The sequence below is a fragment of the Orcinus orca genome, chromosome 4 (genome assembly GCF_937001465.1).
Source record: "Orcinus orca chromosome 4, mOrcOrc1.1, whole genome shotgun sequence".
Lineage (NCBI taxonomy): Eukaryota > Metazoa > Chordata > Mammalia > Artiodactyla > Delphinidae > Orcinus > Orcinus orca.
The window spans coordinates 31,196,325-31,223,080 of NC_064562.1; the positions used below are offsets into that span (position 1 = coordinate 31,196,325).

At 36.9% G+C, this 26,756-nt stretch overlaps 1 protein-coding gene across 4 annotated transcripts in view; it reads right to left on the bottom strand.

The window, feature by feature from the left end:
* The window catches only part of LRBA (LPS responsive beige-like anchor protein), a 728,899-nt gene that overhangs the window by 5,385 nt on the left and 696,758 nt on the right, over positions 1-26,756 (bottom strand). For all 4 annotated transcript variants that reach the window (XM_033402948.2, XM_033402953.2, XM_012535502.3 and 1 more), the window contains 4 exons: positions 22,600-22,767; positions 7,133-7,234; positions 3,921-4,117; positions 604-755 (listed from right to left, as the gene is read on the bottom strand). In XM_033402948.2, coding sequence (XP_033258839.1) covers positions 604-755; positions 3,921-4,117; positions 7,133-7,234; positions 22,600-22,767 — 619 coding nt within the window. The remainder of the gene's footprint in view (positions 1-603; positions 756-3,920; positions 4,118-7,132; positions 7,235-22,599; positions 22,768-26,756) is intronic.

The window sequence follows — 26,756 nt, forward strand, 5'->3', positions numbered from 1 at the left end:
GCACATCAAAGGACACTATGAGATGGAATGATGAAAAAGTTCTGGAAATGAATAGCGGTAATAGTTGTACAACAATGTGAATATACTTAATACTACTGAATTATGCACCCCCCCAAAAAAGGTTTAAATGGTAAATTTTATGTGTATGTTATCACAGTAAAAGAAGTTAAGAACTAAAATGAAAGACTGTATATTAAAAAGAAATAAGATGCCAGGTAAAGATTATCTCCCTAAAATGGAGGTTTTAGTAAATAAGCCAGATTTCTCAATGGAATCATTATGGACAGACATACAGGCATTTCACGTGAAATTTTGTTTAAGAAAAAAGGTACTTTAACATAAAACGCTTTACAGCAATATAATTGGAGCCTCTGTTACTTAAATCCTGTCTATTCTTAGAGAATTCAGCCTTTGTCCAAGATTGGCAATGCCATCAAACAAAATCATGCTTTTTAAAAAGTACCTTGGAAACCCCAATATCCATCAGCATTTTTGATTGAACAGGTGACCCTCACAGCCCAGCCCAGCCATCAGCCCAGTTACTACATACATTCCCTTGCCAGTTTTTAATGCCACCAGTATAGACCACTATTCCAGTGTTACCTCTGGTCGTAAGACAGTGCCATGGCCCGGATCCCGGCATCACAGCCTGGATAGGCGAAGAGCTGCTTGAGGTCAGACACCTGCCAGACCATGACCACACCATTGTCTCCTCCGGTGAGCAGGTACTGCCCATCCCGGCTCAGCTGGATAGCCTGTGAGACACAGCAACATTCAGTAGAGACACGGCTCTCGGAAAACTTGGGCCCTCACCGCATCTCTGATTAATTCGACGTGATCCCAGCTGGCTACTGGAGCCACAAAGGGACAGAGTGTGTATGTGTTCCTGAGGAGTTTTCAGGAAATCATGAGTCATAGAAGACTTTTGCTATTTTTCAAAAGTCAAATGGGCAAAGTTAGGCAGTGCTGGAGTTTTTGAGTTTTTTTGTTTTTAATTTTTGCTTTTTAAGGATGAGGTGGCAAACTCTTCCAATTCTATGACTACTAGTTAAATGGTCCGTGTTGTGGACGGGGACCAGTACTGTAAAACGAAGCGCTTCCTGGCATCTCTCCATTGCACTGTGGTCATGCTAAGCCTGTTTTGTACCGAGGCTGGGCAGACAGTGCTAGCTGACCTCATATCCCTGATAAAACACTGCTGCCTGTGGGGCTCAGCCCCACAGGAGACCACCTACAGCTTGAGCACCTTCACTAGGCCTGCTGGAAGTTTCCAGCAGCTGGGAAGACAACTTGGTAGGGAACCGTGACTCCCAGGGTGATTAAACCCAGTTTAAGCATTTTCTTCTTGCCCCAGGACTGACTGCTTCCTGCCAGTGCTGAACTCAAAGGACAGACACGTAATTTGCTCTTCAGTCCTGTCAAACCTACCAAGGGCAGGCCACTTTCTTTTTTTTTTTTTTTTTTATGATTTTTTACATTTTTTTCATGGTTGAAAAAAAGAATCAAAAGAATATTTCATGACACGTGAAAATTATATGAATTCCAAATTTCAGTGCTCATAAGTAAGCATTATTGGAACAAAGGCACATCCATTCATTTCTGGCTACTTTTTTTTTTTTTTTTTAACAGAGAAAGTATGCCAGCTCCTGATATAAAAGGTCCCTCCTTACTTGAGGAGCAGATCCTACTGCCCCTTCCTCTCCTCCTGCCCCCTTCCCTCCAAACCTTCTTTTCCCGGTTTATTAACATACACATTTCCTTTCTTTAGCTGGGTGACATTGGGAGTTCTAAAAGTTATTGCAAATACCTGTAATCTTCTGTCCACCTGGATACAGTGAATGTGGGAATCCAGATTGTGCTAGTAGGCCAGAAAGAAACTATCTACCTTCTGAAAAATATATTTATACTGTTCTGTACTCAGAGTTTTAGCATAGTTGCCTTAAGTCTTTACCCTTTGACAAAAATTTTTTTTTTAATTATAGAAATGTTTCATAGCCATTCAATTCACATTCAAGTAAATGCGAACTTTCAGAGGTCTCTTAAATACAGCTTATTCGCAAGAACACAAAAATACACCTAAGAAATCAAAACCTGTGGGTGGAAGACACTTTCATTCAAGAAGCATTCTCTAAAGTTTAACCAAATACCCATAGTAAGATTTTTCAATATAAGTGAAAACCAATATCCTTTTCCCCCATTCATTTCACAAACGTCAATCTCTAGGGGCTTATCTGGGAAATGAAATGAAGACTACAACAAATAATTATTTGCTACACTTATAAAATTCAGCTGATGAAAATCCATTAACCTTACGGTTGTGGTTCACTTGAGTTTTATACTTGAGGCTTTTTACTGGATAAGTGCTATATTAAAACATAAATTAAAACCATTAATCTTTAACTCTTTGTCCTAAAGAATCCCTACTCCTAGCTCTGTGTTGAAATAAATAAAACCTGGACTTTTAGGACTATACATGTATCAGCACCTAAAACATTTTATTAAACCAGGTGCCTGCCAAGGTTAAAAAATATTTTGTTGGCCTTTCTCATGAGGGACTTGTCAAATTTCCCTGAGAATAACAGCCAGGGTAGCATTTCCTGAATAGCACCCTATCTCCCACCCAAACCAGCATTCACGTAGTTCTCAATTCTCATACGCCTCCTCCAGTCTCAATCCAGGTTGGGTTGAGACTAGAGATTTTAGGAGGGCCCTGGGGACGTGTGAATCTCAGCCCCTGGACTCCTGAGTGCTCGGACAACACCGTAGCTGCACCAGTTTCCAGGAGGTACCAGCAGGCCACAGCAGTCTGCTGGCGACAATCATATCCTAAGACACAGCTTCCCCAGGAAAACAAACTAAATGAGTTCCTATGGGTGAAATGGGGGGTGATCCTTTGTTTAGGATAACATAACTTTGCTGCTCTGTACAGGCTGCCCACTTAAATTTAAGTTATTCATTAAGACATCTAAACATTGCCTAGCTGATGTGCTCTGATACGTTAACCAAATGCCACTGCACAATCTGGCATCTAAATAAAAACAGGTGGGAGGCCTTGATTAGTGCAGAGGTTCCCCAGGCCACCTGCCTGCAGGGTTCTTGTTGCTCTTTCAAAGAAACTTCATTTCTGGTCTGAGCTAATGACTAATTTGTTTCCATGGTCTCCTTTCCTTATACAGGCTCAGACTGCAGGATGGAGGTGGAGATTTTTGTTCTGTGATGTCTCTTAGTCCAAGCCTGTGATTTCCTTCCACCCTTCCCAAGGCAGTTAGCTGTGGAAGTGTGGGTCTCTGGAGCCGGGCACGGGCAGTGCTCATTTTAGGCAAGCTCACTTTAATCACACAGTTGCCACTTACAAGTTAGTATGATAAAGTGCAGGCGTGCTGGGGAAAAGGCGATGGATTGTTTAAGCCTAAAATCCAGTGGGAAATATTACAGAGGGAAAAAAACAACGGCCATAGGGCAGAGAGGAAAAGCATGTGTGTACAAACAGTCTGCAGAAAGCCTCCGACTGCTGCCTTGAGGAACTTCCCAGAGCCTTTGGTACTAACTGAAGTACCACAGAAATTGTTTTAGCCAGCAAGGGATTTCAAATTACTTTACAGATTTATTAGTGTAGCTGACAAAATAATCGCAACTCGAAGTGACAGATTATCAACATTATTATCGTAAAGAAAAGAGGAAAGGAAAATCCTCTAACGTGTACTTGGTTTAAATGAAGGGAGGGAAAAATAAAAGCAGAGTGTGAGCTTCTCTATATGCAGCCTTCGTGGCAGAGGTGGTCAAAATGCACTGGAGAAAACTCACGGAATGGGAGAGAGAAGAAAGCCATTTACTGAATTGAGAACCCTCTCCCTCCTCACTCACCTTTACACTTTGAGGTAAAAACATAGAATGCTGAAAAGTCTGTAAGGTATACTTACCCTTATGTTATCATCTGTTTCCACGGTGGCCTGGAGTTTTCCATTCACACTGAATGTACAGAAGAAGCCATTTTCATAGAATATGACACAGTGACCCTCTCTGGAAGCCTGCATGAGTTTTGGTTTCAGGCAGTTTTCAGGACCCTCCAAAGTCCTTAACAAGTCTCCATTCATGGAATGTATGAGACATGGTCCTTCTGAGAAAACAGGAGAAACAAAAGCCAAAATGAAGTTTCTGAATAAGAACAGACAAATGTGACCTGAATCTTGAGCACCGTTGAAACAGGCTGCCAGTACCATATCACAGGTGTAGAAAGCCTTAAAAAATTATATCTTAGATATCAGTTATTTTGTAAAATCTGCATGCCGGCTAAATCTCACCTTCCACTTGGGAAAGAAGGAAGCCGAGTCATGCATGTTCAAGTTCACTTCTCAAGAGACAGGAAGTTACTTTATGAAATTCATTATGCCAAGGGATGATAAGAGCTGGAGGAATTCAGAAAGGAACAGGACAAATTACAAATCCTAAAAGAGCTTCCAGGAAGGCTGGGCCTCAGTTAAACATCAGCTGCACACAGGGTCCCGATGGTAGCAGCATTGGGGCCTGTGTGGTGAGAACTCATTAAGGCAACTTCTGAAGGCCTAAAACATCTTCCCTCCCACTGCTTGCTACTTCGCGATGAGAGAAGGTGCCTGGTGGTCCACCTCCTCACACCCCAGCCCCCAGGGAAATTCATACAGAGATCCTTCTGCCACTTCTCCTTGGCAAACAAGTCTGCCCCCCTGCTGTCCCCGAAACCAAGCAGCTTGCATCCACCACTCCCCACTCTCCGGGCTGACCTCCAGGCTGAGATGCTTGAGGAGGATGGAGAAACTGCATCTTTACTGAGTGCCTGCTACATGAAAAGCAAAAGAGGAGCAGGTAACCAAAACTGCTTGTGTGATGAGTAAGTTCTCAGAAATGTCTGAGTCGGACAAATGGGGTAATTAGACTATATGCCCTACTCCTCTCCGGGCTAAATTTCTCGTGGCTACATGGAATCATCACGTGTTCCCCACATGACCATTAAAACGTGTCTCTCGTCTTTCTCTTGACCACTCAGGGAGTTGATAGGTTTTTAGTGTTCTCGACATAAATACATAAGGCAGTCTTTGCTCTGCACAGTTCCAGCATGCATGAATTTCAGTTGTCACTCTAAATGACCCCAGTCCCTCAATGCCACAGTTCAGATTTCAGTTATCACAGGAACTGCATAAGGTACACACTTCATGGTCAGCTTGTCAGTCCACAAATCACTATAAATAACAGGTGTGCATCATGATGGGTGACCAACCCCATCACTTCTTTCGAAGTCTGTTAGTGAATGGTCACTGCACGTCGGTGACTCAGCTCATGCACAGACAGCAAACTCTGTAGTTGTGTTGCCTCCTTGTCTCCCAGGGATGGAACTGTATGACATTTTATAAAAATGGAAAATCAAAAGAGGGTAGTGGCCAACAAAGATGGATCTGAAGTAAGGAAATGAGAAGTGACAAAGCTGAAAGTAAAACTGGAAGCCAACATAAACGGAGTTACAGAAGATAGAGCTGACCGTGGGAGTGCTGACATCGCTACAGATGCAGCCAGAGGAAGTGAGTGAAGGTGATCTTACTGACATAAGCCCTGTAAAACTTAGGAAAGTGCTGTTACAAACATGAGGATGTCCCAGAAGTGACGTCAGCAAAAATCTCCACATTAAAGGAAACCTAGGAGATATTTCATGACACTGAAAGCACAGAAGATAAAATGTTGGAAGCTGATCCAAACTTAGGAAGGAGTTTGACAACTGGTCAAGGCACAGAGACGATTCTCACTCCTTATCTTAAGTTACACGGAGAGAAGGGGGCGAGCACTTTCCAAGTACTCTTGATGTATTTTTTCACAAAGAAATAAAAGACTGTCATTCGTAATGTCTCTAATGTTTTAAATTAGTGTACTAAATGTGAGTTTTACTATTTTTTTCATGTCCATACATATGTGTATGTATGCATATATGTATAAAAGTGAACAAGAGAATTTTTAATGTTTTGATAAAAATTTGTAAAGGCCATGGAACAATCATAAAATTTCCCATTATTTTTCATAATATTTCCCATTGAAATTATTGATTTTTAATATCTTTGCATGGTTTCATCTTGCATGGTCATTTTTATGGTGCTGTACCACCGTGCAAAGTGAGGACAGCCTGTAATATGACAGGTTCATTTTACATGTCCAATTTGGATCACGTACAATCCGGGAACTCATGTTAGCTCAGGATAAATGAAATCATTGGGTATAAGGGGAAAAAATCCAGTAGTTATAGAATTCTTGCTATCATTGTTACTATTTCATCGTTTTGACCAACTAAATTTGTAAACACCAACATTTGACTCATTAATAAGTCTCGTTAGCTATACAAAGTATCATAGTTCAAGACACAGATAAGGTGACTCAAAAACTCTACGCTTCTCCCTCAGATAAGCCTAGGAGATATGTGATTACAGTACTTTTTTGTGTTCAGAGCTCAGTTCAGGGCAGAGAGACAGAGAGATGAATAGACTATTACAGCTGAATAAGCAATGAACTGGAAACAGCTCTGCTCCTGGTCAGATCCTGATTTGTTGTGTGCGCTCTTAGAAAGCTTGCTGAATATCTTTGGCCTAAATTTGTGACGATGCTATGGGATAGACCTCCAGGCCAACCAGCTGAAGAATCTTTCCACCCCATTCTCAATGCCATCCTGGCCCCTGCCTAGTTCAGAGATTTGGAAAGTAAAACAGACTGGGTCAGGAGTTTCCGTTCAGGTGTGAGGTGGAACCCAGCCCAGTCAGAGTCCAGAAGGATAAACAAATACACTAAGACTGTCCTTGTTCTCGCCTCACTCTTAAGAGCAATGCTGTGAAACAGGACTTCAGTGCAGTGATGGAAGTGTTCCCTTTCTGGGCCGTCCAGTACGGTAGCCACTAGTCGTAGGTGCATACTGAGCCCCTGCAATGTGGCTAGTGCCACCAGGGAACTGAATTTTAACTTTTATTTCGTTTCAATTAATGTGAACAGTCCCATGGAGCTAACAGTCACTGTCACAGATAGCACAGCTTTAGAGAAAAAGGCACCAAATTCACCTCTGGTAATTTGTTATTAGAAGACACCAAAAAAATGCATCCATTTTTTGAAGGCCCCACAGATTTACCTTTAGAACCGCTTAACACGAGGCCGAGCTCAGCGCAGACGGCAGCACAAGTGATCTCAGAGTCATGGCCTGTCAAGATGGCCCGAGGAGTGGTGGTCTCACCTTAAGGAAAAAAAGATTAAACGAACAAATCAATTCAAGTTCGTGCAGGGGATGACCTCCCTCAACTCAGATTAAATCATCATATCATTTGTTCCTGACTCCCATAATGCTTAAACCTTTAATTTATAGTTTGGGAATTTGTCCCCAAATCCTATTTTAGGAGTAGATACAAACTATCTGCTATAGTTTGAGGAACACATGTTGCTGAATTTCTAAGCCTTACATGATTATCAAGCAACGATAGTTTAAAACAGGACAAAAATAAGACAAAATCTGTATTATAAACTGCCTCAGATTGTCTTTCCCAAGCTTATGTGTCATCCTAATATAAAATCTTACAGAGTATATTTCTCCATGGTTCATTCAAAGAACAGAGGGGGAGTAAAACTATTAATATTAAATTAATTCTGATAGTGACTGAACACTAGGGGAGGAGGGTGAAGGTGGGACAGAAAAGGACTATTCAAATAATGGAAGATGTTTCCAAACGTCGTCACAGGTAGAAGACGTCATCCTGTACCTCAGTCCCAAACTAAAAGGAAAACTGTGGTTGGCTGTGGAGGCACCCCACGAGGGGCCGACGCAACGGGCTCCATCTGGGCCGCGCTGCGGGCCAAGCCACAGGAGAAACTGAATTCCTTATTTAACCTGGAGAATACTATTTTAAGGCAAACGAGTCCTCTACTTTTATAGTGTCTGGGGACAAGGACACAAAACGCCTTCATGAAGTGGACTAATGAGCAGGACTCTGTCAGCACTCTGAGATTTCCTTGATTAGGACTGCTTTTATTTATTTATTATTATTATTATTTTTTGCGGTACGCGGGCCTCTCGCTGTTGTGGCCTCTCCCGTTGCGGAGCTCAGGCTCCGGACGCGCAGGCTCAGCGGCCATGGCTCACGGGCCCAGCCGCTCCGTGGCATGTGGGATCCTCCTGGACCGGGGCAGGAACCCATGTCCCCTGCATTGGCAGGCAGACTCTCAACCACTGCGCCACCAGGGAAGCCCAGGACTGCTTTTAGAGTAAGATTGACAAATGGCACTGTGTGATCCACAGGGGCAACTGTGCCCAGAAAACAGGTCACTACTACCAGCTGTGGAACTCTGTGGGAAAGAAGAACTTGTCATCCTAACCCCATACCCTTGGCTATCCTTGGAACAGTCACCTACCCTGAGGAGAGAGATCTGGCAGATCAGGGAAAATGCAGCAGAAACCTACTGTCCTTGAAAAGGCAAATGCTGCTGGTCACAAAAATTAACTAGCGGTTTTTATGATGGTCAACGTGTTCTTTGAAATGTCATGCAAATTTCTGTACATGCCTATGTTTTCCTGGGTGGTGGGGAGGGGAAGAAGGAAAGTAGGGTTTATTGAATGTGCAGACCAGGAGAGGGCCTCTACTGTGAAGACAGGGCCTGGTTTCTGTGCTGCTGGCCCCGCTGCCTCCACAGCCTGCGGTTACTTCATGTCTGGTCGTCTCACGTAATTATTACAATGCATTTATTGGAGTGCATGACGCACAGCGGTGTCCCCACAGTGTCCTTCCTCACTCTTGGTGACTCTAGGTACTTCTGAGTGAGACGTGGGTGAAAAGGCATCATATCAAACTCTGTTCCACGTTGGCCGTGCTATGTGCAGTGAGACTCAGAAACTGGCTTGCATGCTTGGTGACCAAGGGAGACCTCAAATGGCATAGTAAAAGGCCAGGGGACAAGTAGAACCAGGGGCTTGGTTTCATTTGATTCACTTTTAGAACTTCTTTGGGGAGAGAAGCTCACCTTAATACAAAGTTTACTTGATATTTTCCAAACCAGAAAGCATTTGTTACAATAGCAGCTATTTTTTTCCCTTAAAAAGCATACAAATTTGGTAAATTTGTTAAGAAAAGAAGCAAATATTACAAACCTATCTGAACTACTTAACTTTCTGCTGGAGATAAGTCTTGCCACACAAAATAGAAATATTTTTAAAAGTTACCAATACTTCAGCCCCGATTCATGGTCCCCCCCATCCCCCATCCCAAGATGCTCTATATTCCATGAAAATACCATACAATGTTATTTTTGAAATGTCTAATTATACCTGTTGGCAACTTTTTTAAAATCAAGAATTAAAATCATTAAGATCTAAGGAATATATTTTCAGTGTGATTGTTCCTTTTTTGTTTTCATAAGGTACCATTTTATGGGGAACAAGATTTGTGTTTTAACTTGAATTGTCTTGGAATTCCTCAGTGGAAAATGAGGGTCTGAAGGAAAACTGATGACAACTGAAAGCAATCTAAGTGTAAGCTAAAGTAAACGAAGGACAGATGGATAGTGGGGACACAGAGGACGTTGTCACTTAAGCATGCCAATGCTAATTTTTTGTTTTCTAGATCTAAGAATATTTTCTCAGGGACATGGGGAGGAAGTGAGAAGATTGCTGTCAACTGGATTTCTTTCTTTAATGTAAAACAGTTGAAATACTGAGAATTTTCTATGACTATAAAGTTAGAGTTTAGGAAGCCTCACAATTTACCCCATCAAGTGAATTAAGATATAAGCATTCTTTTTTGTAAACTCATAATTAAGATTTTTATAAGTATGCTTTACTTACCAAATAATATTTTCCAGTAATCTACACTGTACCAATCATTTGCCCCTCCACAAATCAGAAGACACAGGTACATGCTGTGTAATTTCAAAACTGCAAAGAGATTTGCCTTTTCCTAGGGCCTGATCTCTAAATAAAGGCATGTTCAATGCTAGGACTCTGGCTTCAAAGTTTGGCAAAATGTTTTCTAAACCAGGAAGCAGGTTAGACAGTTCAGGAAATATGGGGGGAAAAAAGGAGAAAGCAGAAAGGAAAGGGAAGGGAAGGAAAGGAAAGAGAAAAAAACAAATTGAAAGCATAAGGGTAAACTTGTGATCATTGGGTTCTACTGGTTTCACAAACACTCACTAGATTTCTAGTAAAAAAGACTCTGCTACTGAACTTTCATCCCCTTTAGGAAACGCACATTAATGGCCTCTAAAAATCCACATACAACAATATGAGGAGAGATATCATTTCCTCTAAGAAAAGCCATTTCCAGTCTTGTTTAAAGACTAAAGTTTGTATTCCCTTTCTTATATGCAGTGCAGCTTGGGTGTTCTTTACATTTTCTCATTAAAAAATCTGCTCAAAATAAATACTTGGATTTTTATAAGTTTCAATAAACCAAATGTTTTATGTATTAAAAGTTCACTACAGGAAATAGAATTCTATGATATGGGATTTAAATCCAACAGGTCCAAACTAATAAGTTCAACAGATATTTTGGGAACCCCTTTGGAATGAAATTATGAAGGGTAGAAGGGTTGATGGGAGGCGGAACACAGGCTTCATATGTGGCTCACAGAATCTATTTCTCCATAGTTACATCCTTATACATCATCCTGCAACACAGCAATAACATCCCACATACCAATAACGATATACATATGTGTCCGTGTATATTTGTTTGCAAAGCCTAGAAACAAAATCTGGGAACCATATAACATTCTGACTGCAGCACCCATCTAAATCTGCCCCTCCCAACTACCTGTCAACCCACAGAGTTAATACCTAGGGGGGAAATCAGCTCAAATAAGACAATACTGGCCATGTATTACTTTTTCAAAGACCCCAAAGCTATGGCCATCTCTCACTGAAGTCTCTAAACTGAGTAAGGAGCAGGGGAAAAAGTCTTCTGAAAAATATCAGGTTAATTCTTTGATAAAAATTTGCAGTAGTTAATGGATACAAAAAGTCTTTACTTTTGCTTTCTGAGATAGTAGGATCTACCAAAAGCTGGATCATAAAGCAGAACACATTCCCTTAAGAACCTTTTAAACTCTTACTGCTTGAAAAATCGTCATGGCTTTCAATAAAGCTGAAGAGAAAAATTTATCTTGCTTCTAGTTTAAGGGACTACACTTCAAACTCTTCTTAAAGAAAAATAAAAAGAGAAAGAGGATAGACTTCTTGGACTGCTTTGAAAAGCTTGAGCAATTACTTCAAAGGAAAGGGTGTCTTTGTCCGGAGAGCAGGTTTATGACTACTGATGCAAATCCTAACCAAAGGCTGAAAAGGATACTCAGTGCATCTTTATGGATGGCCTTAAAGGAAGATGAACAAGTCAAAGGAGATTAAAGACAGTCCAAATCCTGCCACGAATACCAGGACACACCGGTTTTTACAGATGTGCTTTTCTCAGTACGTAATACCAAATATCAGTTACTAACTTACAGGCACCATTATAACAACCCAACTTGCATTTAAGCAGCACAAGATCTCTGTAATACCCGCTTAGCATTTATATTGGACTTATGTTTTAAAATATTACGTGAAATGTTTTACACCATTAGGCAGAATAACAAATGCTGCTATTAAATGTGTTTCTTTGGTGGCCTCATAACACTAAGTGTATTTCTCCATCAAATGAACTATGACCTGAAAGAAGAGAAGGAGGAAACAGTAATTTCTCTAGTATCTGTTCATAAATATCCAATGAGAAAAATATTTCAAAAGATCTGTCTCCATTAAGGCAAAGGGGATTAAAAGCTAGGTAAAAATAGACCTGACACGTATTTCTGGCAAACTCTGAGTTACATTTTTAAAAATGAATAAAGTTCTTGGTATTTTTGGCACCATCTCCTCAGTCTTAATGAAAATTAAATTACTTTAAAAAGGCACTGCAAAGTTCTCATTAGCAGTTTAAATATGTTGTTATTACCAGAGAGAGAATCCCCTTCATTCATTTACCTTTTTCATATCATCTATCATGAAATGAAGAGCAGTTCAACACTTTCCTAGTCTTAGTTTTCTAGAAATAAAATTAGCTCTTCCAATTAATACTTAGTTTAGATGACTCTTCGGACAGAAGTTAGTATTTCCCATTTGTCTACTCATTCATTCCTTCACTCCTTCACTAAATAACATTTACTGGGTATGTATTATGTGCAATGCACTGTGGAAACAAGGAGGGGAATAAAATATGACCTTGTATTTAGAAATGGTTTGATTTTAAATTGTCATTGGGTCAGGTTTTGTTGACCTTACTATAAGCCTGCTAATTATAATTATAAATACCTATTATTGGAAAGGTCAAAAAGATGTACTGAAGTCCAAACTATTTATTACAACTTAATTTTTATATAAAATGAATATTTACCATCAATTAATGAAGTTCTAAAATAAAAACAACCAATATAATTTTCCAGGTTAGTAAAATCTAATACCATCTGACCTCTTAGAGACATAAAAAACAAAATCATTTCAATAGAGTACTCATTTTGAAAGAAAACATAAGTTTGTTTAAGGACCTAAATATATAATTAAGTTATTAAGTATATATAGATTTAAGAAAATCTAGGTGTTATACATGCCAGCCATTTCCTAAGGCTGGATACTTTTGTTTTGCACATGCCTTCTGTTCCACTTTAATTAAATTTGATTACTGTAAACATTCATCAACAAAAAAATTCACATGAAAATTGAATACTAAAGTTTCTCACGTGGCTCACACCATAATGGTAAATCGAGAGAGGAAATGGCTTTTCTGAAGCGGAAACGAGGTTAGTTGTTAAATGTCTCTTAAATCTTTCCACTAACTTCCTAATTTTTCAATGGGAATTATAACACTACATTTTAATTATACAAAGAAATTATTTGAGTTTGTTCTATTTATTCCATCTCTACCAACTCTTCCCTCTCCTCTCCTTTCATTATGGCCTTTTTGGTGGAAAAATGTTGATTTGGTTAAACATATACACTACAGAAAACAAGCCATAGCTGCATTTAGGATGTGACAACCAACAGTAAAATTTGGTAGCTTCCTTTTGTAAATACTGTTAGAATTATTAATGCAAGACAATACAATATTGGTACAAAAAACAATAATACTAAGTTCTTGATTTATAACCTTTCTCCTCTTCTATGATACATATATCAATATATCTCATATAAACTTATATATATAAACTTAAACATATATACATAAGTTTATGACAATGGAATCATCTTCTAAGACTACATTGGAAAATGGGTTTGTGTGAGTATATACCAACAATTGTATACTTAAAGTGTAACCCTAACGTGTAATATTTAAAAAGTACAAAATCCTATCATGACATATACTGTCTTAAGAACTCAGTACTAACAAAATTATCTCTATATTGTCCTTTGCAGATCCTAAGATGGCTTTAGTGACAAGGTTGTATCAAATTCTCTACCGATGACGATCCAATGAAATCAAATTAAAAATGCTGTACAGTTTAGTGGTTAAGAATGGTGTCTCTGGGGGCTTCCCTGGTGGCGCAGTGGTTGAGAGTCCGCCTGCCGATGCAAGGGACACGGGTTTGTGCCCCAGTCCGGGAAGATCCCACATGCTGCAGAGCGGCTGGGCCCGTGAGCCATGGCCGCTGAGCCTTGCGCGTCCGGAGCCTGTGCTCCTCAACGGGAGAGGCCACAGCAGTGAGAGGCCCGCGTACCGCAAGGAAAAAAAAAAAAAAAAGAATGGTGTCTCTGGCCTAGAGTGCTTGGGTTTGAATCCCGGCTACAGCATTGCTAGCTATGGCACCTCCCTTGGGCAAGTTCTCATAGTTCTAGTAAGATCTAGGAACTTCAAAACCCAGGGCAGAAAGTAGAGGCATACTAATACTCTCTCTGTGCCTCATCTATAAAACAAGGATAATACCAGGACTACAATGAGGATTAATGAGTTACTACGTGAAGTGTTTAGGATGGTGCCTGGTGTGTAGTGAGCGCTCAATAAGTATCATCTAGTAGTACAAGCAGTAGCAGTATTTTCACCCTCTGTTGCAGACCTTCTCTCCAGCAAAAGTATAATATCTGATCCTGTGCCACATAAATGCCAATTAGAGATGGTTCTCATTACTATTGTTTCCAGTCAGGGAGAAAATATACCTTCATTTCTAGAAATTATACTTTGACTTCTCCCATTCCTCCGTTTCTTAGACTTTCCAACCTTCCCTGACAATCCATTTAATTCTGATACAACTAGGGCATGACGCCTAGAGCAGGAAGGGAAGGTACATTACAATAATTAGGTATTTTCCTCCCAAATAAAATATCTTTATTGTCTCTTATTATCAAAATAATATAGGCTCATTATAAAACATTCATATAATTTAGTAAATTATGAAGAAGAAAATGAAAAACTGCCTCTAAATTCCACTACCTAAAAACAACCATTGCTAACATTTACTGGTTATCGTTCCAGATTTTTTTCTATACGTAAATATACATAGTAATATTAAGTAAATATATGTATATAGAAAATATACATACATACATACAAGGTATACACACACAGACACAGACACTTAAAATATATCATATTATACATGTAGTTTGGTGATCTTTTACACTTAACAATACAGAGAGCACATTCTTCCATGTCAGTATCACAATGCATAATACGTTAATGGCTGTACAGTCTTTCATTGTGTGGACATATCAAACTTTACTTAACTAATGTACTTCTTTTATCCTACTTTCTTGAGACTTTTTCACTTGCCAATTCCCCACAGACGGGCTTATTTTTGGCTCTAATTCACTGATAGCTCCTGTAGCTGCATATGAGTGTCTAGTAAACATAAACATTATAAAACTCTGCCTCCAAAAAAGAATGCAGATACTTAGAAAAGTTGTTGAAAGGAAATCTTGTTCATATTTTTTGAAAAGTAATATTACCATTCTTATGAATATGAAAATATATGAAAAATGAAAACATAACTATTTTTATCTATCCTAAATACCCAAGTCACATGAAATTCTTTGTAATTTGTCCTCCTTAACATTTTTAAGGTTCCTTTGTTAAAGATACATAAGTAAGCCACTAGTGAAAAGTACAGAGGGTTTTCACATCTTTAGCTATTAGAAACATCCTGGATTTGACACCAAAAGCAAAGGCAACAAAAGTAAAAAATAAACAAGTGGGATTACATCAAGCTAAAAAGCTTCTGCACAGCAAAGGAAACCAGCAACTAAATGAAAAGGCAACCTATGGAATGGGAGAAAATATTTACAGATCATATCCCTGATAAGGGATTAATATCCAAAACACATAAAAATTCATATAACTCAATATCAAAAGAACAATCTAATTTAAAAATGGGCAGAGGCTCTGAACAGATGTTTTTTACAACGAAGACATATGGATGGCTAACAAGTACAGGAAAAGGTACTCAACATCACTTATCACCAGGGAAATGCTTACCACAATGAGATACATCTCATACCTGCTAGAATGGCTTTTATCAAAAGGACAAGAAATACCAAGTGTTGATAAGAAAGTGGAGAAAAGGGAACCCCTGTGCACTGGGAATGTAAACTGGTGCAAACACTACAGAAAACAGTATGGAGGTTCTTCAAAAAATTAAAAATATAACTACCATATGATCCAGTAACTCCACTTCTAGGTATTTATCTGAGGGAAATGAAGACACTAATTCAAGAAGATATTGGCACCTCCATGTTCACTGCAACATTATTCACAAATGTGAATGAACATTATTCACAACGGACATGGAAACAACCTAAGTGTCCACTGATAGATGAATGGATAAACAAAATGCTACACACACACACACACACACACACACACACACACACACACACACAGACACACACACGATGGAATATTATTCATCCACAAAAAAAGAAGGAAACCCTGCCATTTGTGACAACATGGATAGACCTTAAGGGCATTATGCTACGTGAAATAAGTCAGACAGAGAAAGACAAATACTCTATGATCTCACTTACGTGTAGAATTAAAAAAAAACACAACCCACCAAACTCACAGATACAGAGAACAGACTGCCAGAGGTAGGGAGTGGGCGAAAGGGGCAAAGGTGGTCAAAAGGTACAAACTCCCACTTGTGAATAAGTCCTGGAGATGTAATGTACAGCATGGTGATTATAGTTAATAATACTGTATTGTATATTTGAAAGTTGCTGAGAGAGTAGATCCTAAAAGTTCACAGCATTGGAAAAAAGTGTGTAACTATGTGTGATGATCGTTTTGTAATATATACAAGTATCAAATCATGATGTTGTACCCCTGAAACTCATATAATGTTATGTGTCAATTATATCTCAATTAAAAAAAAAGAAAAGAAACATCCTGACCCTGCTCACTCTAAGGAAATAAAGCAATCTCTCAGTTGTAGAAAGTTACAAGCTATGAGAAGAAAAGCTAAAAAGCTCAACGGTCATGAAGACCTCAGCTAGGAGAGGCAGAAAGAATTCTAAGGATTTTTGTTTCCTACCTAAAAACACTTCAAATCCAAAATATGAAGTCTGACCAAACCTCTTTGAATGTGAAAAAAGTTACTTTTAAAAACAGGGCAACTGTAAAAGAAATCATCAGAGGAATTTAATACTTAGTTTCATATAAAAATGGGTCTCTTTTCATGAATTCTCAGGACTATCTAAAGTACAACACGAGGTACACATGCACAAAGTTGTCATATAATTTCTCTGAAGAAGCAAACTCTTTGGAAGGTGGTAAAGTCGGTCTAACGTGCTGTTCCAGGAGGTCTTCATTAAACGAATCCTTAGTAGTTCTACAGTAATCTCCCTCTCACTTTCTCTCTCACATGCAACATTCTAAAAGCAGAAGCCTCCCGATTTTAGGCTTAAAAAAGGAAGGTGGGTGAGGAAGCAGCTTGTAATTTCAGAGTCTATTCAGTCTCAATTAAATGAAAGAAGACACATTTACCATTTTCTTCGAGAGACTATACTTAGTTGACTAGAGAGAATTTGTACCTTCTAACTAATGGTTAATTCCAGCCATTGTTTGAAATTAAATTTCCTATCTGAGCATAAAGTATTAGACAATTTTCTTTGATGTTGCACTATTAAAGCCTACATATGAAGATACTCAGTTCCAATTTGAGGGCATAAATCATCAGTTCTTCTGTTCCCATATTTATATGGTCAGAGCCTATGGGCTGAATGGTATAGTCATTTTTTTCTGCAACTAAACAAGGTAAATAAATGTGATATATTGGCACATCACCCCACCACACTGCATATGGTGCACATTAAGGTTGTATTCATTTGCCATATGAATATAATTCCTTTTACCACATCTACTATTAGTTACAAGCAGTAAATACAGAGTTGTTTTGCTGAAACAGGAGGGCCTGCATTACATCATGGAGCACTAAACATCCTGGACCTTCTGGAGAATTTCATAGACATAGTTTTAATGTCACCTGAAGTTGAACACTGCCAACATATTGCTTCAAACACTGCTTGATGAATTCTTCAAGGAAAAAAGAAAAATACAGGGCAATCTTAGTGTTAGTGCAATAGTGCAAACCAAAAGTAGGGCCACGAGGAAAGTTCTTGATGAGATAGATATAAGAACTCATGTTCTTGACAAAGAATCAGATGGAGTCATATCCCAGATATAAAAAAGCTATTTGTTTCAAATGTTGCTTTCATATTCAGAATCTAGTGAACATAAGGAAACTAAAGTTAAAATATCATCTAAACAAGTCTCTCCAACTGTAGCTTACTGAAGACCTGCGATTAATAAGAGTTTATTTCATGACAAACTGTGATGCTTTGTTTCATTAGGTATATATTGTGTCTACTTTTTCCTTAAACAAAATATTTATTATAACATTCCAAATCCAGATTAGTGCAGGGCAAAATCAGAAAGTTATTTCTTTTACAAACTCATATGGTTCAACACAGATGTACATATCTTGACATTTGTGAACCATAAATAATACATCACAGGCAATTAAAAACAAAGTACACCTGTTTTGACAAGTACTGATTTTCAATTTTACCAACATTAAGTCCCCAAATGCATCCAGCAGATGGTGCTCTAGGACGCCTACTTACAGGGAGTCATACTGCTTGTGTTACATCCACCTATATTTTTGGCAAGACAAAGAATAAGGATCTATCGGTAGCTTAGTAAAGCATATTAGGCTTTACAATAAAAAGAACATAATTCCTAAATATGTGCACAAAAATATACATATGCATAAGCACATGTGCACAGAGGCTACCAGTAAATAAGTCGCACCTGGACCTATTGTGATACCACTTTTCTTATAGACTTGATGAGTAGGTTATGTATATCAGTGGTATTTATGGTCATATGGCAAGATCATTCTAAATTCATTAAAAAAATTTAGAATGCCTTAAAGTTAGAATTCATTTTTAATTATAGCAGGAATGTCTCATTAGGGTGATACTAGTAAAATTAACAACAGTAGGGTTTACGGTAATGACTTAAGTGATTGATGAGAGTATAACAAAATGAAGTTTTAGACAGAGAAAAAGCAGGGCAGCTATGGCATACAGTACTTTAAAAAACAGCTCTGTGGTCTGTTTGTGCTAGCCTTATGGTTAATAAAACCTTCCTTCTAATTGACGGTGCTGAAATATTCTTAAAGAACAGAATCTGGTTATGAAAAAAACTTTTTTTTTTCAGTAGACGCCATTCCCATAAAGGAGAAAGCTGACATAGATTAGCATGTCTGATTGCAAAGAGGAAAAAAAAATGCCACCTTTCAATCAAATCAAAAACAGAATGCGAGAATGGAAAACTACTTTACTGAAATACTACACAGCATCTATGCAACACCTCATAGTCAGCGACCATTTTCTTCTAAAGCTAATCAACTGTGGCTTTAAAAAAATTACTCAGATACCTAAAAAAGCTTAATAAGCATTTACTTTTAGGTGCTTAATAAACATTTGATTTTAAGTTTATGATCTATTAATACAATATAAAAATAGTGGATAAATAACTCTTTTGTAAATTTTCACCTTGATTATAAGATCATTTTAAAGTTTAAAGTTTTTAAATGTCAATTGAATGCATCAGGGAACACTTTCTTCAAAATTTGGAAATGTACAGTCTGGATAGAAAAATGAGTATTCCAAGAAAAGCATTTTGGTGGACAAGATTCAGTTCTAAAACACACAGAATATTAAGGCAAAGAGAGAGATGCTTCCATGTAGAAAATGTCTTTCTTTCAAATGTTCTTGGTTAATTTTATTTAAAAAATCTACAACTAAATGGAATCCTATCTTAATTTTTCTCCTCATTAAGAAAACTGCATCCCACAGGAGATAACTATCACAAGACAATAGAGTCAAAAGTGAAACACTATCTGTCATATAGGAAAATAAGGCTTTTGCTACATAATCTAGGCAGATTTCATAAAACATGTGCATCCTTTTAAAAGCCTCAAGTTATCCTATATATAGGTTTTATCCAGTTTGAATTACCCTGATTTTATCTGAACAATGTGCTTATTAACAGTGGATAACATGATTTTTAAAAAAATAGTACTAAAGCTAACAACTTTACATACAGCATTAATATTAGATTTGGAGAAAATGGCATAGGCTTATGACACTAGCAAGTAAAATTACTAGCTTATTCTCATTATCTTTAAAATTAAAAAAGCTAAATACTTGAATGAGACCTATAAAATGCAGGAAAAGCAACAGCCTAGTTTTTAAAAAATTTACCCATTTTCCTTCCAAGCAAGAAGGAAGTCTAAATTCAAAAATTTAAGTTGAGGCATTGTATTCATTTAGAGACCACACTGCCGTTATGTATATAAAAGCCTGACTATTTCTTAAAAGTCAATTATATTTTATCCAAGAGATACAACACAGAAATAAGCATAACCTAAAATTCCTCATCTGAAAAGCTGTGACTTCAGCGGCTGCGTCATGGAGCCATCAATGAGCCACAGGCTTATAAAATCCGAACCAGCTCTCATGAATGTTTAAAACAGTTCACACGCGGTAAAAATGTCTTTGTTTTTGTTTGTCATTTTCGTTTGAAAAGCTTAGACTGGCTTGTTCATTTTTCTATTCTAATGTGTGGAAATTCTCATTATATGTAAAAGTGCCTATTTGTCTTTTTCCCAGATTCATCCTTCAAAGCTAAAGCAAAATTAAATTGGGACATCAGACGTTATAAAAGGGCCAAAAAGGCTGAGGTTCACTTTGAGAAAGGTAATTTAATTTAGTCAAGATGCATTATAATTTTCTAAAATTTTTATTAGATGTCCTGTTACGTTATTCTTTCTTTTTTTTCCCCTTTTCATTACCAGCATTACTGTTATTGTCCACCATACTGCAGACAATGAGGGTACAGATGAAGTGCTTTATGAAAAAAAGAACGTTATAATATATACTCTAACGCCAGCAAGATGGTGTGTGTGGTGATTTATTTGTTCTAAGCATTCTGTGCTTCTGATAACACCTTAAGTCAGTTACTATTGTTGCTTTCATTTCATAGACAAGACAGCACAGCAAAGCTTGGAACTTAGCTTTGTTTTACTCTAAACTCCACAATTTGGTCAGTCCTACTTGATTCATTTCTTAAAATGTCATACATGTAAAAACCATCTCTAGGGTGATTTACAATCTAGGTGATTTAAATCTAGGGTGATTTAAACATATATATATATATATATTTCTCCCTTCTGGAAAAGCTGAATATTTCTAGTTTTATAATATACTTAAATTTTTGAAATGTAACAACAATTACATACAAGTGTAGCTAGGTTTAGAGAAGTAGCCTTTAGCTGCTTCTCAACATACCCATTGGTAATGACATATAGAACATGGTTAGGTCAAAGAAGTAAAAAAAAAAAAAAAATTCTTTTTTTCATTTAGATTGCTATACGTGCATGAAACATCTCACACGATTTTAAAACAGAAGAAAGCTCTTCCTAAATATTTTCACGTAAATAACAAAATGGTATACTTATTACCTATGTCAAATCTAGGTTTGTCTGAGATAATTTAGTGACTCTCAATAACTGAATTTATAGAAACAGAAAAAAAAGAAATTGAAAGTAGTCACTCATCCTAAAAGGCCAGAAAGAAGGAGCAGAATATAAGACTCCATAATGAAAAGAACATGAAGTATTTCTCAAAAGAATGTGAAAAAAAAACCCCTAAAATTTACATATTTAAAATTATTGTAATTACATATAAAATGGGATGTTGTGTAAATATGAGAGATACACACTACTTCCCCATATAGATACACATAATAAAGTTTGATCTGACTATAAAGACTGTATTACCCATAGCATCACAGCCTTAAAGTTACTTTTCATATTCTATTAGTATAGGGAATTACCCTGTCCTGATTAAAATAAGAAATACATATTAGGTTCATAAAATAAAAACTCTGATTCACCACCACACCAAACAAAATACATACAAAGCAGACACAATGTTGCTAAAAATACTTTGCATATACCTCTTTTAAAACTGTACTGGCTCTTGAGTAAATTTTTTTAGAAGGTTTCACTTTCATACAAATAATATACATTTAATAAGCATAACTTTAAGAAGTCAATTCAAAATATGATGGACTTAAACATATTCAGACTGTTTTATAATTTGGGACTGAGGGACAGAAGTAAGTACCACAGTATTCAGGTAAAGTAATCAGGAACAACATGATCCTTCCTTAACCAAATACATTGCAACTTGCTTTAAATTAAGAAACTAAATATTTAAGAGCAGTTAAAATGCTCTACCTTATGAAGTAAAAATCTAAAGCTATTCTTGCAGGAACTCTTCAGTGTTGTCACAATCATTTTAATTAAATTCTCATTTTTCAGGTGGTCCCTTTAATTGTTTTTTCCTACTTCTTAATGTGTTTTTCTAAAGCCATTTCTTTTCTGCAGCTGTGTGCGACTGGTTTTAATGGTAGCTGCTTCCTTTTTTGCCTTCTGTGAATTACAATTTTAAATGGTTACACATTTTGTGTTTTACTGCCTTCAGCATAGTTTCATAAAGATGTTTAAGGCTGTTGGTGAACATTTTCATTTCCCATCTGAAAAACCAAGAGCCAATTTGAATATTCCGTATTGGCCTTTTATGACCTGTTTTATCTTTTGATACGTAAATGAAAGCATATTTTTTCTAAAGACTGGTTTGTTTCCATGAAATTATAATGTTTTTGCTCTTTTAAAACATGAATTCAATAAACAAGATAATGTGTGACTGCTCTTTTATGTTATATCTTATTGTTTGTGAATGAAACACCTATTTTATTTGGTGACGGCCATTATCAGTGAAGAACTAGTATTTTCAGATCATAAGAATAACCGATAACATGAAAACTGAGATTTCATGCTTGAATTTGAATTATCAATGGTCACAAAATGTTAATAACAAGGCTATCCAGACCTTTCTTAAATTATAACTAAGAAATTAAAACTACTTGATACTTCAGTTTCACTTTCACCATGATGAAATAGGTAACTTCACTGCAAAATGTTATACATCACTTGTAAAAGTTTACTTATAAAATAAATTGTACTTACTGCCTGGATTATCGCCAATCCCACTGCTTCTTCCATTCCAGTACCAGAGCAGAAGGGTTGCATCACGTGACCCTGAGAGAATGTAGCAATTTCCCCCAATATATGACTCTGAACGAGTGAGGCAAGTGACGACATCCCAATGGCCAAACACCACTTGGATCAATTTTCCTGAAATACACAACAATTTTCTTTAAAACTGCTATTTAAAAAATTGAAAAAATTTCCAGTGATCATTTCACTTAAGAAGATAATGAAGTTGTATTAATCCGATTCTGATAATTCCGATCTTATAATAAAATTTGACCTGGTCCAACCTAAAAGTTTTCTTTGAATAGTTAACAACAACCACAAAATCAATTGAAGAGTGATAGTCACATTTAAGACATATGTTAAAACTATTTCAACTAATAATGTTATTATATATAGCTCCTATAAATTACAAATGTATCATGTCTACTGATTAAAGCAGGCCCAGGAAAACCCTTATTTGGAACCATTTCAACAATTTAAGTTACTCTGTATGATTCAAAACAAAGCAGAACTTAGTTGCCTTTCTGTAGATACTCTATCATTCAAACTTCACTAATACAAACCCATCTCTGAATTAGTAAAGCCAATTTATTTCTTCTTCTATTCTTCAAAGTGATCTATACAAGGACAGTATTAGCCACTTTGGACAGCTTCTGTTTTTTTTTTTTAACATCTTTATTGGAATATAATTGCTTTACAATGGTGTGTTAGTTTCTGCTGTATAACAAAGTGAGTCAGCTATACATATACACATATCCCCATATCCCCTCCCTCTTGCGCCTCCCTCCCACCCTCCCTATCCCACCCCTCTAGGTGGTCACAAATCACCGAGCTGATCTCCCCATGCGATGCGGCTGCTTCCCACTAGCTATTTTATACATTTGGTAGTGTATATATGTCCATGCCACTCTCTCACTTTGTCCCAGCTTACCCTTCCCCAGCTTCTTCAAATCAGGCTTACATGAACTAAATTTTGATAAAAGAACTAACATATTGTCACCACAATCTGAGCCAGGTCATTCTTTCTTTGTTTTAATTGCCTGAAGGATGAAAGTTCCTGGGGAGGCGGGAGGATGATGAAATTAAGATTATGACGGTTTAACAGTAATGATTAGGCGTAGGGTGAGGACGGGGGTATCCAGTAAACTTACTGTGTATCTAGGATGTTAAACACAGGATGAACTGTTCATATAACAGTGTGAGAAAAAAACCGTTTAGATTTGTTTTGCTTAATCAGATATGGTGTTTATAATTCACACAAACTTGTCTAAAGAATTAAATATCTATAGCAGCCCTTCCACTCTCTCCCTATAGTTTCTAGCTAACGTTTCTCTTTGAAATGTCTAGAGAATCTACAAATGAATGTCATAGAATGTCTACCCTTAATATTCAGCATGAGTGTTTCTTCTTTTTCAAATAAGCGTTTCAGTGGGGTCATAAAAAATACAATTCAGATGTTCAAGATAAAAACCATTAAGCTGGAAAAAAATAAGTATGCCTAAAAAGTTTATATGTTTAACTTGGAACACATCATAACCTATTCTAAAGCTTAAGGTCTCAATTAAGTATTGGTATCTACATGTATCTACATGTATAAACTTTTCAAGATAACAATACATAGAACTAAAAGTATTTCCACTAAATTTTTTAAATTATTGGTTTTAATAAACCAAAAGCTTATTATAAAGTCTGCAAATTTACAAGTAAAATACTGAGATGTACTTTATCCAAATCAGATGGGAAGTCAAATACAGTGTTTTCTCTTGTACACAGTCTACTAAGAGTAACTTAAGATTAGACTCATATCAAACTGCAAAATTAATAAAGGACATTTTTTTTCTCCCATGGATAAAGACTTTAGTCAAAGCAGGTATTTTAACTGCTAAATGTTAAAAATGTTCACTTCTGAATTTCTTCAACCTTTTAAATTAACACCAAAACATTCATTTTTAAAAATTAGCTTTTATCAATAAAGGATAAGGTAAGAAGAAGTCAAGACTTTCTAGAATAAAAAAATGGAAAAGAAGAAAGCAAATTAAATATTAAAAATCTAATAATTTTTTGCATCATTTACAATTTATATGAAGGACAAAGTAGAGAGGTTTAGGGGTAAATTGGGTGGGGTTAGATTAGAGGCAGGCCTTACTAAGGATGAGACAAAAGTTAGGGAGCTGAATGCACTCTCATTCGAAAACTGAAGGTTAAATCAGTGAGTTTTAACTACTGAAAAAACTGAACACCCCGTAATGTGATTATGTTTTTGACTTCTGTATGTACAGTGACTTCTGCCTCAGCCTATACTAAATGCTGAGAGCATGTCAACTGCAGGAGTGATTTAAATGGGTTATTTAGAGTAGGCCTATTTAAGATGTGATACCCATCAATTCAGTGGGTTGTAGAAGTGAGGATGAGTAAAGCAACTACAATTAGGTACTTGAGGTCATGGCATACAGGAAACCCAAATGCTCCACGTATGCCAGGAGGCTTGCAAAGGAGCAGCTATTTGCTTGGAAGATCGAGATGAGGGAGTGACATTTAAGTATTTACATCTAAAGAGTTTCATATTTTAATACAAATTAACTTCATTCTCTACAATTTATCCTTTGGGCTCAACTTTGGAAAACATTATTTTTTTCAGTTTGCTTTTTCCTCTTCTGGCAGCCTTCCTTAGCAATATTTGTTATTGCTATGAGGTTGAGGTTCACTCCTCCTAAATAAATCACAGCATATAAATACCTGCTGCTCTTTTTGGTAAATTATTTTCTGATAATCTCATAAGTGTTCCTCAACCTTTATTTTTTGTTTCCTTTAATACCAGTCCACCTCTCCACACACTAATATCAAATATTACCACAAGCACTAGAATATCTTCTTTTTGACAGAACAAATTTTCTAGTTAATGTTTTATTTGACAGCTGTGCTACAAATAAAAAAAATTCAAGCTCAGGACTCTGCACCATTGAATCTAAAATGTGGCCTGAAAATAATTCCCACTGCCGAGTGAAGGTTTTATTGTTGCCTCTGCTGTTCTGGTTGTGTCCCGAAAACATGATTTATGTTTAAAGAATTTCCTGTTACAACCGTGTTTCTCTCTACCCCCGCTTCCCTGCCCCGCCAAATCTAATAAGAGAAGGACTTTTTTTTTTTGGCTTATGTGCCAAAATATAATTGAATTCAACACTTGTGATAGCTATGCCATTATATATTATTGATCATACAATTTTTCCCTGTGTCTCTGCCAAACTTAGGAGAAAATATTTAATATTCCTATTACCATAAAAAGACACGTTTAAAATTTAAATAATTTAAAATAAAACTAGCATCAGAGTTTGTATACAAGATACTAAGATATTAGAACTATCATTTGAGATTTTTTTCACAACTTTCCTGGCAAGTATAAATATTTTTAGTGTACGTGGTAAGTCAGTCCCACTGAAATGAAGCTTAAAATGAGGCTACTTCTTAGAAAATGTTTTATACATACACACGCATATGCATGTTTTAAAAAGTAATAAAGTAGAAGGCTTTTGGAAAGGGGAAGGAACGTCATCTAGTTTATTAAGTAAAGTAACATGGCAGACGCTCTAGGAACCTACTTTTTAAACAGGTAACACTTATATGAGATAACATGGTATAGTTACAAAGATGCCATGAAGTCCGAGGAGTTGGCTCCAATGCCCAGTTCTAGCACCATTATCTATGCAGATATCAACAAGTTACCTACCCTTTCTAAACCTCGGTTTCATCACCTGAAAAATGGAGCGAAGGACACCTGTTGTATCTCATAGGATTATTGTCAGGCTGACACAATATCATGTATGAGAAAGAAGGAATTCTGTAAATTCTAGGGAACTGTGTGACTGTAAGAATTATTTTAATTATTAGTATTATATAAAAGGGAGGTTAGCTTTACTTTACAAATATTAATATTCAACGTCTTTTTAAAATGGTATGAAACGTCAACAAATTCAAAAAGCCTCAAATGTCAAAACCAAAGGCTGATATATATATGATCCCATTTTCTGACATTCTGGTAAAGGCAAAATTATAGGGATGAAGGCTACATCAGCGGTTCTGAGGGGGGTGAGCTGAGGGAAGGGGCTGACCACAAAGGGGCAGCACAGGGG